Below are 16934 nucleotides of genomic sequence, written 5' to 3'. Positions count from 1 at the left end.
GGTTAATGGAGAACTCCGCTGTTAATACTAGAGCTTCGAGAGGACGACAGGAACTTGACACAAGATCGTAGACGTTGTATTAATGATCGATCCGAGCTGTCAGAGGTGTCTGAAAAATGTCTGAAAAAATTCATTTTACTTGTGATTATTCTAGGGGCGTAAGGCGGTCACGATGTTTCACAAGTTACGGGTATATTCTATTAATTTGTCCGAAAAGTGCCTCTCTTTTATAGACACGTCTTTTACAACGACGCATCTTTATACAAACATGAAACCTGAAGTGATATTGGGTGTAGCGCGTTAAATAATCCCTCGGTGTTACGGTCAACAATATATTTCAGGTGATCGTTGGACAAATAACGCTTAACCACGTTTAACGATTTCACAACGATTAACGTTTAACAATGATTAATAATAATTATGTTGGCTTCGCTTAACCTTTTGAACCTCGCAGCTCGGACCGGAATGAATCTTTTGATTCAAAAGCAAACAGATTATTTCTTTAAGTCCCCTCGATATCTCCATTACTTATTCGTTTATTAAAAGTCCACAATGGTTGTTGCGTATGCATTCTTCCGAATATTTGGCAAAAGAACCGTAGGGATATCAATATTACATTAGGCCTGTCAGCCTTACGCTTTGAAGGCATAGCGCTTTGTGTCGCGAAGCCGTTGGAAATTTCCATGGTCGAGTGCCGCCACATATTTATTGACGAGTGTCTTTTTTTGATCGCGTTGCGTATCGCCCTCGGTTTCGCTTACTACTCGACTTTATCGCTTCCTGATTCGATCGGATCGATTCGACTGTCGATCGGATTCGATTTGTAGCGGCACATGAGTTAGAGGACAATTCAAATCATGTTGTTGTTTGGCCTCGAAGCATCAAGATCGTTAGGATACATGTAATGTAAGAATAAATAAACTCCGGGCAAAACAATGTCGCTGCTACATGCAATCGTCGAACTAATACGAATTTGAATTTTCCGACTCTCCCTCGACCAGTATAAATCAGCGGACGCGATCACAAGGAAATCAGTTACAGTCAGTTGTCGATCGGTTATCAATCAGTTCTCAACGAATTATCAGCGATCTAATTAACGAGACATTAACGATCCTATTTTACGACTTATACACTAGACTAGCATCTCAGCGAATATTGTCTGTACATTAACATGTTTGTCGCCACGTCACCCTTATCTATGTGACGGGTATACTTCCGTGGGTCCCGTCACCCACGTATGGATGACGCTCTTCTTGTTCGAGTTAATTAAATACAGAATATACAACATAAAAATATTACAAGACATATTATCCATACTTGTTATTAATTTATATCCTGGATAAAATATTATATTATGCTATATCGCATGGTATTTGTTAAAACATGCAAAAACATTTCTGGTGATTTTGGACACTGAACAATAGTTGTAGACTTCATCATCACTACTCTCCTCACCTTCAAATATATTTTCACGCTGTTTACTGAACATTTTGAGGATGAAAAAATCACGGATGTACGTCTCACAAGTATGCTTCTCGACTAAATGAAAGATCTGAGATATCTGCCATGAGATACCTCGGAATACTCTAGTTGGAAAGCTTTCTCCATTTCAGAACTAAATAATCTTTTGTTTACAACGAATCGAAGGCGATAAACAATGAATTCCCGCTTGTAGCTCTATTTACGTTCTGCGTGGCGGCAGTCGGATTTGGGTCCCACAGGAAACTTAGCCGAATCACGCTGTGTGACGAACGTGTTAATTTATTTAATTATTTTTAAATATATTCGACGGTTTCAACAACGAGCAATCTCGTCCAATAAATCTCACGGTCAAAACACGTTAGTCCTCTACAGATTCTTTCTTTTTTGTCGGCCCTCAATATCCGTGCCGTTGCCACGCACACCTTCTCGAATATTCGGCGAAAGGATCATTGGGATATCGATGGCTCATTAGGCACTTCACTTCGGCGATATACAGTGTTGCCGAGTGCCGCTACAAACTTAAGCTGTCGAACGTTATGATCTTTATTTTGATAGAACAAAATGGATCATACGTAATTCGATAAAATAATGTAAAACGAAAAATGTTGTGCGTCCATTAATTCCTTGTAAAACGAAAGAAACTTTTCGGACGACCTATTACTTACGAAACCTCGCATGAAGTCATGATTTTTAATTGTTTCGCAAGGTATCAGTTTCTGTTATTACTATAATTCTGTGTCGTTATTACATATGTGTATTGTTGTTATATCTTTTGTATTTGTTTGAACTCTCTACTATAGAGCTTCTTAGTGATCATTCGCAGCATTCGAATTACGATGAGAATTATCACCTTCTTCTAATAATTTTGTCCTGAGTGCATCTGAGCAAGGCAATTGGTCCCGCGATTCGATCGCACGTCTAAAGTTTTCATATGTTCAGGACGTTGTATAATAATAGGATTGACAGTAAATCATCAGCGATTTCAATACCCATTTCCTTTAGTTTATCTACGTGGCTGAAAAAATTGTTTAAGTGATCAGACATATTTTCACTGCCGGACATTTTCGTGAATAATAATTGCTTCAGGAGCGTAGCCTTTCTCACAGGTCCTTTGGATTCGTACCTCCTTTAATTTATTCCATATTTCATGTGAAGTTTTGCAATGCTTCACATGACATAGCTCACTCGCTCATTTTTTTTTCTTTATTTATTTATTTATTAGAATTACGATCAATTCTGACGTTGAGAATTTTCAGTAATTTTTCTGGCGTGGCGCAGTGACATGGCTGATTATTTATAATAAGTTAGTACTTATTATAGATAAGTATAATTTATAAGTAAGTGTTGTAAATAAGTGAATATTACTTAATTCAGATAACTAATTGAATCTAGCGTTTAGGTCTAGCGGGTAGTGCCTCTTCAGCCTGCGAATCTGGTCCGTCGTATCAAGTAGCCCAGTGATTAGGGGACTCGAACTCATGGCAAGAATAATATCGGCTTTATCATCCCTTTTTTCCATAAAGAGGCTTCATCCGCTGCTTGGGATTATTTATTGTACCATTCGCATATTCCCATAAGTCATCTTTAATGAGTATTGCCCTCATTTGCATTTTCCACGTGTCGTAATTTTCTCTATTGAGTTTTTCGATATTTGAATTCACGCCACTCGACATCTTGTTACATTTTATATTATTTTGATAACTATATTATCACGTGAGCAATTATTACGTATTCGATAAAACGCCCTTATAGCATTCAACACTGAATCACCGATCACGCGCATTTTGTTTTTTAGGTTATCTTCTGCGCTCCTTAATATTCTTACTATTTATGATATTTTCAATAAAAATAATAACTAATTATCGAACCTGGGCCCATAACCTGTTGTTATATCTATATTTAGAGGTAGGATCGCGTTAGTTATTACTTTATTATTCGGATGAAAAACACCTCACTTCTCGGAGCCGAAAAACCTTTATTGCACACACTTGGAAGGGGCACGAACGAATGAACGAAAAGGAAGTCTTAAACTATCGATCTGGTCTATCGACCGTGTCTAGTAATATCTTCTAGTTACGCCTTTTTGTAACTAGCCGTCAGCATATAGATGGCGAGCGAGAACTCACGTTGTCATTTTCAACATGTATTTCGTCAAATCATATTATTTATAGCATTACTGTATTATAAGGATTAATTTGATATATAATAATTTAATAGCATATTTTATTTAATAATATAAATATTCTTTTAAAAGGTTCATTTTTGTTAAGAAGTTTCTAACGTTCTCCACTAGATCTTAGACTATGGTAATAAAAGAAAGATTCAGATTTCTCTCAGAGACAAGTGCTTCGTAAGTAATGTACAACATCAGATTAACATGTCGAGGCTTCATTTCTTATAACACCACTTTTTACGATAAGAAAGTCCCATATAACTTTAACTACAAGGATCTTTCTCGTTTCTATCATCGAAACTTATATTTTATTCGAGATACAAATCATGAATATTCTGCCTTTTAAAATTCACAAGAATACATTATAAAAATGTTTTATTATTGTTCCCTACGATTTATTCTTGCTAACATTATGTGTTTAATAAATAACTTTTTGGTAAGCTTCAAAATAGCTTTTCTTGAACAACTCGCTTAAATTGTTCCAATTTACTTTTTGCTCACACACAAAATTATGCAGCAATCTATATTTATTTATTTTTTATTACGAACTAGCTGATCGTTTTCGAGAACGAGAACTCAAAGAATTGCCAGGAGAACCGAGGATTTGTTTTTCGTCGAACGTTCGACAAAAAGATTGCAGTTGGCCATTGAGTTATTACGAGGAACGTGGCAAGAGATTCAGATAACCTGGCTGATTTCTTGTCGTCTTTCCATTTGCAACCGAATTTCGAATCTGGCTGTTCGTTTTGTTGATACATCACGAGACGTCGTATCTTTTTCTCGTTCAAGGGACTAGAACATTGGTCATTCGCCGAGAAGAATTGTTGAATTATACGAAATCCGTGCCGGAAAGAGCAGGAGCGTCGCAAGAAGCGAGAAGTTTCCCTTCTCTTCGTTCATCTGGCCACCCTTAAATTCTATCGTATATATCGTTACGCTTCCTCGTAACTATTGTCGTCGATAAAGTCGAAACTGTCGTTTCGTGTGCTGGAAACTGTCCCGACTTGGCCAACGATGTCTCGCTGAAATTGTTCCCTGATGGCGAATGTTACGAGACTGTTTCAAGTGTGTCGAGTCATGATCCTTCGCGACACAAGAGACTGCTGCCGTGGGAACAGCTTGAGATTATTTTGAGTGGATCTAATCACGAGAAATATATTGGCTTTATACGCGATTTCACCGATAACATAGATTTGTATAAATACTGACTTCATGTAAACGCTATCAACCTGTTACATCCCGTGACTTTCTACATAAACCAGACTTTATTCCTCGAGCAAGATTGCCACCAGATGTCTAAATACCCTTATTTCGGATCCTCAATAATCTTAAAGACCCATAATAAATTTTAGCATTTTTTATAGTTAAGCTCCTTAAGACCACGTAAGTATCTTTTAGGTTGCGAATCTTCCCATGTACAATGCCATCCACGAGCGTCCTTTGATCGGGGTCGCCCAACACCCTTACTTACCCATCAGCCTTTTTCTAATCCAATTAACAGCAATGACCATTGCCTTCACTTTCCTAACCAAAATTGTCATCAACGAATCCACTTGTCCCGTGCTTTAGTTTTCCTCCGCGACAGTGTCACGTAAAATAACAAAATAAAAAAGGAATTTGAGATGAAAAATAAAAAAAGGAAACTTTATTTTTTTTCTAACATCAATACACTTTACAATCTACTTCCGAACTCTAGGCGTGACTTTCTATGACTGACTCTTATGATTTTACTTTCGATCGGATCCGATTACTTTCTTTTGTCATCCCTCAACATCCCCACCGTCTATGCATTTGCTAGGCGCCCGCGATCGTTGCCACGTGCTCTTTCTTCTAGAACCTTCGGTGGAAGGACCGTTGGGATGTTGATGGTTCATTAGGCACTTCAGCGATATACATTGTCGCCGAGTGCCGCCACATCTTTATCTCTATCGTCAGTCCGTCGGATTTGAAGTATGCCGGTCGTGACAACAGCACCGTCACCGAACTTCACTGATTTTCCATCCTTTGATCAGTCAACAATTAAACTTGCTATTTACACTTCGCTGAGAACACGTCTACACGCACCACGCGTAAATACTTAAGTCTTCAAAGTTTTCTTTTTTTTTATTTGGTAGACTTTTTGCAATCAATTCTCATTGAGAATTATAAGTAAATTATTTTGACGTGGTAATTTGGATTATAAGAGTTTATAGTATGTTTGATTCTAGTTGAATCTAATGCTTAAATCTAAAGGGTATTGTCTTTTTAGTCTGCGAATCTGATCCGTCGTGTCAAGTAATTGAGTAACTAATGGGTTTTGGTGGTTGTTAACTCTTGTATTATATCTGTTACTGAATACTGTCGTTGGAATAAAGTGCATATTTTATCATCATTTCAACTACCCCTATTATCTTAACCGAAATAGGGGATCGACTGATTCGTCGAACACGACCAGTTTATCAAGATTAAAATTAATTATTAAACGACAGATATTTATGCAAATTCATATTGCTATGAACATAAATAAAAAGGTAGAACATAGGTAGAGAATTGTTTTACCTACTAAATATTATAACTGTTATACTTATTATATACTGTAGTAAGAGATATCAGGCGAACTATAAACAATGTCGCGAGAAAACAGACGTGTCGACAGGCCCAACAATGTATCGTCGAGCCTTCAATCGAAAAGTTTCGCGGAAAAGGCCTGCGTGACCTTGGCCACGAGCGGGTGCGGAATACGTGCGTGGTGGGGCTAAGACAAAAGACATGGGGCTGAGACAAAAGACAAAGGGTTGCTAAGGGACATAAACGAATTAACAGTCATTGTAAGTTGAGAAGTCAGAAAGTGCGAATTACGTTGTCGAGATAGTGTTGTTCTCGTGAGAGATAACCTTGGATCCGTGGAGACGAGAGTTACAAGTTAACCATCTAGTTGTCTAAATTATAGTACGTTATTGTATATAGTTCACGTTAAACAACCATCGTTTCCTGTTTAACCAACACCTGTTTAATCCATTTATTGTAAATAAATTAATTGTAGAAAAGATTCTACAATACATTACATTTTCAAATTTCCTATAAATGCACAGAAATTTGTAATCTATTAATTGTGCAATCTTTTCTTCAATCTGTTAATTAACACTCTTGGAAAAGATAGGAAGGTGCATTTATTTTATCGATTGACCTTGACGCGCGAGCTTCGACGTCGATAATTTTTGTACATAAATAATTTAAAGTTAATCTTGTTTATCTACGAAGAGCTCACACGAAGAACGAGGTAAATCCATTTTTGTCAATTTTTTCATTTCGGTCTTGGATTATAAAATGTAAGGAGCTTCTCTTGCAAAACCTATTAACATATAACGTAGGATAAAAAGATTAGTTCGAGCGAGATACACGTATTTCGTCAAAATACATGCTCGTCCGCGTGTGAGTGGATAGATCCTAGGAAGCAGCAAGGAATTTGCATGGCGATCGACCTGGGAATCGGAGTCGAGACGGCTGCGCTGAATCTTAATCGCGGCCTGGAAAATGAGACGTGTTCTAGACGCAAGCACTAAGATTCACACGATACTGTAAATAGAGTAGAAAACAAATAGTTTGTTTAATATATTTCATTTTGATTCTACTTTCCATTTATTTCGAATGTCAGATTATGCACCCTGGAATTTACAATCTTATAAAAAAAAATTTTTTTTTTATTTAATTCTTTTCATTCACAATTTGTCCAATTTGGACATTTGGTCGAATTTTGTAACTGTTTGATTATCATGTGGGTGGCTACTCCCAGCGGGATACCATCTTCGTGTTTGTTAGCTTCGTGTTGTGTCCTTTATGAGGTCTGCTGGGTGTTTCCTTTTCAGCCTTCTTTCCATGTTTGAGGTTGATCGTTTTCGCAGCTAGCCGGTTTGGGTGTGTTCCTATTCTTTGTTTGTATTTTTCTGCGTATCTGCTAATTTCCTCTTTGACCGTTGGTATTCCCAGGTCCTTGCGGTATGTCTTCGTTTCTAACGTACCATGGGGAGTTTACTATTGTTCTAAGAATTTTAGCTTGTGTTGTCTCTATTTTGTTTATATGGCTCATTGCTGCTATCCCCCATAGTGATATTCCGTATATCCAGATTGGTTTTATGATTTATCAAAACATGTATGTAATTTAAAACCTACACTAAATGTAGTTAAATTTCATCAAGACGATTGACATTTCTCTATGTTTCCTTGTTAAAATATGAGTTTTTGACATTTTTTATTCTTAAATATGAGAAAACTACATAACGGTTTTCTTAAATATGAGAAATATTTTAACAAGGGAACATAGAGAAATGTCAATCGTCTTGACGAAATTTATTTCTGATGTAGTCCTCGTAAATATATTTGACACGTATCTGTTTTTATTGGCACTCGTTCAGGTTAAAGGGGTGAAAACTACCCCCAAGACCGAGGCTGCAAAATCTATTTCGCTGAATATCTTGAAAACTAATATAGATAGAAAGATAGTGTAAATTGGTGAAATTAATACTGTTCAGTGACGAATTATATGATGTAAATTCTTTTGTGAAAGAATCCATTTGTTTAAATAATATATTGAAAAATAACAAATTTCTGATAGATTCTCCAGGTAAATGTTAAATTTTTTTACGTGTTTGTTTATAGATACTACGCCTACATGCACAAAATACAAATAAAGTAGGATCTTGATTTTTGCGTTGCAAAGAATTTATTATATTTCAAACTTTCTCGCTCGATGTGCACAAAAGAGTACTTGAGCTGTTTCTTATTTGTAAATACGTGACAGCTTTGAGAAGAGCTGATTTTATTATCAGGCACTGATTCTTGTTTTTAAACAAACGCTAAAGAAACAATCGATGTTAACTATTTAATACAATTTTCACATTAGTGGTATATCTCGAAGAAGTCTGCATCGGCAATTACGCACAATTATACAATTCAACCTATAATATCAGCAGATGGCAAATTGTTTTCTCCTGTATCTGCAATATAATATATAATACTGAAAAAAGCGAGCGGATGGTTAGGAATGCGTATACAGCAAACAATATTCAAAGCCCCATCAAACAATATTCAAAGCCAATGTCATCATTGGTACATCTTTTTTCTTTTCTTTTTTTATTATTTAATTTGTACTTTACAATTTGTCCAGCTAGACATTTGGTAAATTTTTCTAGCTTAATTGCTAAATAAATAAATTGCTGTGGATGTTGAGTTTTTTTTTTTTATTTAGTTGTTTACATTCACAATTTGTCCGATTTGGACATTTGGTAGAATTTTTTGGCTGTTTGATTATCATATGGGTGGTGTGCATGTTGAGTGTATAACATGTGGGAGTTTGACTATTTTATTTGTTTAATGAGGTCAGTTGGGTGTTTTCTTTTTAGTCTTCTTTCTATGAGAGTTTTGCTCGTTTCGGCAGTCAGCTGGTTTGGATATGTTGCCGTTCTTTCCTTGTATTTTTCTGCGTACCTGCCGATTTCTTCTTTGACCATTGGTATTTTCAAGTCTTTGTGTATATCCTCGTTTCAGAATCTGTGTGTTCCTGTGTCAAAAAAATTGAGTACAGAATTTTCAAGGACATAGGTTAGAAATATGTTTCTTCTTAAAACGTCAGAGTTGTCTTCAGTTCAGTGTAGCCTTCTTATTCGATTTATGAAGCGCACGCAACAGAGAATTCATGAAGAGTAGAATTATTCAAATTTTCAAAAATACCAAAGGAGTATAACAGATTTAGACAATCATTAAAGCTTTCATTTCAAATCCCGATATCAATTTATAGCATCGGAATAATATTTTTCATCATTGATACATAATCAACATAACATTGATAAATATTGATAAACATTGATAAAAAATGTGATTACGTAGACAATAGATCAGACTTTTGTTTTACATATTGGCGATACCAGATAACAAACTGTTTCGATTGTAATAATATACAATAGTTGTCCTATCGATAAAATGTTCGTTGTATAAAATATATTTATGCTTTAATCACTTTCTCGCGGAAAGCCTTTATTGGAAAAATTATATTGAATGATTGACATTAATTGCTTTGTATCACCTTTCTGTAGCGATTTTTAAAATACTGAAAGTAGCATATTTGCTATTCTTAATATATTATTTAAACAAATAGATTTTTTCCGGAATAATTTACATCATGTAATTCATCGTTCAAAATCACTAATTTCATCAATTTACACAATCATTCTGTGTGTAGTAATTTTCCGGGATGTTTGAGGATGGTTTTCACTTCTTTAACATGGACGATTGTCGACATAAAAAGGTACGTGTCGAATATTTTTATGGCAACTATGAATTTCATGAAGATCGGCGATTGACACTTTGGTAGGATCCCTTGTAAGGCTTCTGAGCCGAAGCGTATATTGAGAATATCATAATATCATAATTTTCCCGTTTACTATAATTAAGTTTATATTATATTTTACATTTACTTATATATATCACCAATTACGTTCAATCGAAAATATTTCATAACAACTTATGGACTCACTTGCCAAACATAATCTAAATGGAAGAACCCAGCAGTAGCACAGTACTAAGCGTGATAACTGTTTCGAGGCATTTGCTCTGCCGGTCACGAACGCATCTCGTCGTCGATTCTCGTCGGAGAGCGATACATCAAAGTTGCAATCCTTGTCCTTTTCTCGCCTCTAATTCGTATGGACAGTCACGTTTCGATACGAGCTATCTGTATCGCATTTGTCACCCAGGGGTGTTGGTTTCTCGAAGAGAAGGTAGTGTGTCGACCCCTGATAATTCCTCAACTTCCGGTTACGGACGTCTCGCAAAGTCAGACCTCCTGCCTCTGACAGGATATCGAAAGAATCCTCTTTCACAAAAAGGAAAGTCATCGATCGAGTGTCGTTGGTTTTAATAACTGATTTCCTTAGCCATCGTCAGACATCTCGTTAATGGGACCAGCTCTCTGTGCTGGATTTCGCGAATTGCTTTAATTATACGATGTAAATTAGTCGGTCCAGGTCACGAACCAGTCCCCATTTTACGACTGTTAATTATGAATACATTTCGCTGGTGGATGTAACTCAACGCTAACCCGCGTAATCGTACTCTTAGCCCGAGCCTCTTTGAAAGTTTAATCCCGCGGTTGGAAATGGAAAAAACGTGGTTTTATCACTGCTGGCAATAATTGACGTAGCCTCGAGCACTCGGTGCCGTAAGCTGTTTGCCTTTAATATCTCCAGAGAAAATGAAATTTTCTTTCCTGTGCAAGATTGTATATGTTGCGGTAACTATTATTGAGGGATATAGGGAATGAGGAATATTCTAGTGGGTGTATTTCTCGGTTGCAGCACCGGAATTGACAATAACCGACGATTCCGGCCGAGTGGTGTCCAAGGAGAGGCACCTGAAGGCGGGAAGCGTTCTCAAACTCAGATGCGAGGCCAGAGATGTTATCGAGTCTCTGAAGGAGTCTGTCATTTGGACCAGGGGAGATGAAACACTTACCGAGGACGTTAGGTAAATGCTACTATCTTTAGTTTGTAATTATGCAATAAGAAAGAAGAGAAAGTTACATGTTATGTGTCACAATTAAACATCTAATTAATTTATATTCATTTTCAATTTTTATATACCTGCAAATATTTATTCATAATCTTTCTGTTTATTATTTAACACGTACTGCTATATAATAGCATTTATTATTACGTTATAATATTCTATATATATTATTATATTACATACTATCATATTATATATATAAACAGTTTGTAATTATGCAATAAGAAAGAAGAGAAAGTTACATGTTATGTGTCACAATTAAACATCTAATTAATTTATATTCATTTCCAATTTTTATATACCTGCAAATATTTATTCATAGTTTTTCTGTTTATCATTTAACACGTACTGATATATACTGGCATTTATTATTACGTCATAATATTATATATAGATTATTATATTACATACTGTCATATTATATATATAAACAGTTTATAATTATGCAATAAGAAAGAAGAGAAAGTTACATGTTATGTGTCACAATTAAACATCTAATTAATTTATATTCATTTTCAATTTTTATATACCTGCAAATATTTATTCATAATTTTTCTGTTTATCATTTAACACGTACTGATATATAATAGCATGTATTATTACATCATAATATTATATATAGATTATTATATTACATACTATCATATTATATATGTCGGAGATGAAAGGAAAACCGGAGCCTTCCCTTTGCAATTTTGGGAAAGTCTTCTAGTGCTTTAGCCTAGATTTTATCATAGCTGTAATTAAGCAATTGTTGTCATTTGTAATTGTTCGATATTTGTGATAGCGAAAGTGGGTTCGAGGCGACAACTGGTCGCCGAACGTAGCCACGGTCACGGGATAAATGTTTTGCCTGACGAAGGTGTGGATCGGTTGTATAGTTCTCCTTAGAAATCACATAGAATTGTACTTTGGAGATGTCGATATAATGGGACACACGTTGTATTAGGAATCAAACTCCAGACAGAAACTGCCTAGCAACGGCGTTTGGACCTTTCTCGATGCTTCCAAAGAGTATACAACAAACTCTTGGCAGAAACTGCCTAGCAACGGCGATTGGAACCTTCTCGATGCCTCCAGCGAGCATATAACAAACAAATGCAGTCGTACAGCGAAAAAGATTTTCATCAGATATTCATTCGTGTGATCGCCTTGGAAAGTGATACATCGAGCAATTTACCGAGTGTCTCAGCAATCGTATTTTCTTGTGCTTAAAATTATTCTACGCATAGTAAAGAGTTATCCCGTTGACCGTGGATTCCTTTGACCCCAAGAACATTGTTAATAGCGGTAATTAAATTCATTATTCGTAAAACCTATTAATCGTTAATCTCATTATTCGTTAAATTTATTATTCGTAAAACATATTATTCGTTACTCTTATTATTCGTTAAACTTATTATTCTTTAATCTAATCATTAGTTAAACTTATCGTTTGTTAATCTTATCGCTCGTTAAACTCAATATTCATAATATTTTGTAAAATCTTGTATATTCGCGTAAATATAATCTCTGTTTCGTAAAACGATGGCTAATTCAAACGAAGAATCGTTACGCGCCTTAAATTCTAATGTTAACCCGACATATAAATAATCCTCTACATAATTGTAGTATCGTGGATAGATTTCCTAAGAAATATCGGGTGAACTATAAACAATGTTCTGAGAAAGCCTAAGTGCCGGACAGGCCGAAAGAATCGGGAAACTTCAATGGACTAAGCGGCCCGTCAATGTGTCGTTGGTCCTTCAGTCGAATAGTTACGCGAAAGAAGACGTACGTGATCGTGATCGTGAGGGTCGTGATCGTGATCGTGATCGTGGTCGTGATCGTGATCGTGATCGCGGGCGGTTACGCAATACGTATATGGTGGGGGTATGAGAAGAGACAAAAGAAAGCTTAAGGGAGAAAGACGAATTAATCGGGATCGTTAAAACTGAGAGTCGTGTTGTGAGGAGTCGTTAATTGAGAGTGGAATTGTGAGGAGCTAGTTACGAGTCAAGAGTTGAGTTCAGAGAGTTGAGCCGAGAAAAAGTTGTCGGGTTGCTATGAGTTGTAAACTATTAGTTGTGAGTTGTAAATTATTAATTTAGTTGTCTTAGTTATATAACATTACTATATTTATTTATATTTGTGTCAAATAACCATCGTTTTCTGTTCAACCTATTGCAAATAGATTCATTTATCAATAAATTTATCATATAGGAGAGAAATCATTGGAAATCCTAATTTCTAATATTTCTGAATAAATAATCCTATAGAATATATATATGTATAAATAATGTGTGCCTATGTAATCGATTCATACAAGTATTTTAATATTTAAAAATTTATAGAAGATTATTTAAAAATGAAATAAGACTTATATGTAATTGAAAAATCGAAGTGATAATTTATATGAATGGAAAAGAACGCAATGTCCACGTGAAATACAGTGAATAAAATTATAAATGCTAGAATAATTTATTTTAGCTTTTGAAAAAATTGGAAAGACACAAATAAATATACAAATAAATAAAGTCAACCAGTGCGATACATATTTTTAGCGTTTATTCTATACTGTAAACCTACAAAAGCAATAAACGCGGAAAACCCACAGCATTCAAGAGATATAAATTGCAAAATTAGTAGAAATACGTTTTTTATTTTCGTCATATATCGTCACTGTTTTTGATATTTATATCCATTATTTGCATTTCAACTGTTCGATTTTATCAGGAGATTATGATGAAAGTTTACTTTATACTTGTAAATATGAAAATTAAATATAATATTCCCCGTTATAATATTTAAATGAGAAGTTCAAAATTTACTAACTTGTGAAGCTTAAATCGCGAAAAAATTCTTCTATCAAAATCATTTACCATATTACTAAATTTAAGCAATCTTTACTTAAATATTTCCTTACTATTTATGATTAATTAAATTATTCATAGGACTGTTTGAAAGCACAGATATAAAAACACTTCAATATCCATTTAAGACCCATCTTTTTATAAAACAAGTCGTCTTTTATCACTTTCATCAATCACTATTGTTCCATTTGGACTCTTTTCCTTTGACTGTAATAAGGATATATGCATAGCGTTTACAGCACCACCTAAACTGGAAGTGAGTTACGTTCGAATATCTGGTTTTCAGTGAAAACAGGACGACGGAAATCTTAGCTGGGAAGGAGGTCCTTGTGATAGTTAGCACGCTGATCGTGGAGAGGGCCAGTCCAAGGCATGCCGGAAATTACAGCTGCGTTGTACCCGGGAAGGCCAAGACAACCGTTGCAGTACATGTGCTTAACGGTGAGTCCTTTAGCTCTTACACTTTTTGGAAAATAATCACTTAATATAATTTGGAAAATAATTAATTATAAACTGAAGAACTTTAAAATACTATAATTATTATTCTTCTTTGAGCTTCTTGTGATCATCGAAAATATTGGGAAGGATTAGGTGACTTTTTTATACCTTAGGGAAAATAACTGAGTGGTACTTTTAAATTGGTATTTCTTCTTTTTCATTGAAGTATAATATTGAATGTAATATTTTCTGGAACAGGAATTATATTCCAAGCGATAGTTTTCAGTCATTAAAAATGAACTTTAAACTTTAAAATTTTAAAACACAAAATTATTTAACTGTATTTTTAAGTAGCAGACAAAATGGTGTTCAATCTTCAATTTTATTTCGTTGAAATATAATGATAACGTAATGACTCTTCTTAGACGAATTATATCTTATGCAACATTTATCAGCAATCTAAAATATTTTGACACACGAAGTAACATAGAAGTATTTTTAACTATTAAACGAAATGATGTTATTCAATCTTCAATTTTGTTTCACTGATGTATGGCATTGAATATAATATCTTTAAGAATAGGACCTTTTTATACCTTAGGGAAAATAACTGAGTGGTACTTTTAAATTGGTATTTCTTCTTTTTCATTGAAGTATAATATTGAATGTAATATTTTATGAAACAGGAATTATATTCTAAGCGATAGTTTCCAGTCATTAAAAATGAACTTTAAACTTTAAAATTTTAAAACATAAAATTATTTAACTGTATTTTTAAGTAGCAGACAAAATGGTGTTCAATCTTCAATTTGGCATGTAATATAATGTATAATAGTATGGCATGGAATATAATACCTTTAAGAATAGGAACTTAGTATGCTCTAAATTTGAATCATACAAAATCGAAAGCTACTTATGAAACTTTAAGTTGCAAGATTATTTGATAATGTTTTGAATTATTGGGCAAAGTAACTATTTTCCAATCATCAATATAGAAATCTTTAATTTTTATATAAGTATCTTTTGTTTGAAAATATTATTATATTAATACATCATATATGTATTATTAAATTTATTACATTCACTAGCCAATGTGTCATCAAATTTTTTTTATTAACATATTGGTCGTAAATATCAAAAAAGCATTGCATAACCAAGAAAAAAGTTCTTTTCTCGCAAAATTAGATAAACGAGCCATCGTCCACAATTTCAACCACGTAGCGACATATTCCGGAAAGAACTAGGTACTCAGATAAAAGACCTTTCTTTATCCGATAATGCGCTTACCAGATGTACCGAAAACTCGTGAAACCAACGTAAAAATCCGGGATAGGAGGAGTGCGAGAACGTTCTGGCAACATTATCCTTTTGAGAAGTCGAGTCGTTCAGGCGAGTTGTCGTGGATCGCGGTCGATTGAACCTACTTCAGGATGTCTAATCGCGCGTGTGCCTCCGATCTTGAGACAAGATAAAAGGTCGATCGTTCTGTATTCACACTTGAAACGTGAAATTCGACCAAAATTTGTCTAGATAATATCGCTAGAAGCTCGTAAATTTACAAAGAAATTGTCTAGTCTCAGGAACAATCTTTTAATTCCTTGACAATTTATCATTCTTTTCTGCTACCTTTCTTATTTTTGTTTTATTTAGAAATTGTGATAAAGTGGTGAAGATTGGTATCGTAATAATGTTGTTTATTTTTTATTATTATTTAATTTGTACTTTAGAATTTGTCCAGCTGGACATTTGGTAGATTTTTCTAACTATAATGTTAAGTTGCAGACAAACTTTTTACTTCAAATTGTAAGATAGAACATTGAAAATTATCTAACTATGAGTGTCTAACTTTAAATTTTTATAGTTTCTCGCTTCTCAGTCATACAATACTTACATAAATCTTACAATACATGTCATAACTAGACTGCAGATTTTTATACATGTATGGGAAATTTGAAGGTGCAGAAATGCACACAATGCGTAGAATATGCGAAAATATATAAAATATTCAAAATGGAATATTTAAAATATTCAAATATAAAATATTTGTATTAATATTTAACAAAGGAAATAATTTTCTACCCAGGTATTATTTCTTCAATTATGTTCATAGAAACATAAAAATACATAAAAATCCGCAATCTGATCATAACAATTAAACCACCATAGAATTTTCAATCTCTCAGGTGTGAGAATAATTAAAATTCTTATAACACTTATTATTTTGTCCGATACGTGTATCTCTGAGTGAAGCTGGTCTTACGCTGATTCTATAATTATAAAACAAGAATAGGCTAATTATCTATAATTTTGCTTTTTCCAGTGAATATATCTCTTCCAGAAAAAAAGAGTACATTGTTACTCAATACTATTTTAGATAAATATATATAATAAATATATGTTGAGTTCTCATTAGGGTTAGGGGCGTGTAACGAATATTCATTTGGATTAGA

The 16934-nt window shown here is 34.2% G+C and overlaps 1 protein-coding gene across 1 annotated transcript in view; it reads left to right on the top strand.

Annotated features, from left to right (window-relative positions):
• The window catches only part of LOC117212447, a 401448-nt gene that overhangs the window by 345304 nt on the left and 39210 nt on the right, over positions 1–16934 (top strand). The window contains exons 8-9 of the mRNA XM_033457305.1: positions 10984–11152; positions 14333–14487. Coding sequence (XP_033313196.1) covers positions 10984–11152; positions 14333–14487 — 324 coding nt within the window. The remainder of the gene's footprint in view (positions 1–10983; positions 11153–14332; positions 14488–16934) is intronic.

The sequence above is a fragment of the Bombus bifarius genome, unplaced genomic scaffold, assembly GCF_011952205.1.
Source record: "Bombus bifarius isolate JDL3187 unplaced genomic scaffold, Bbif_JDL3187 scf7180000008297, whole genome shotgun sequence".
Taxonomy (NCBI): Eukaryota; Metazoa; Arthropoda; class Insecta; order Hymenoptera; family Apidae; genus Bombus; species Bombus bifarius.
The sequence above is the reverse complement of the archived record's forward strand: the minus strand, read 5'-3'. Positions and strand labels throughout refer to the sequence as shown.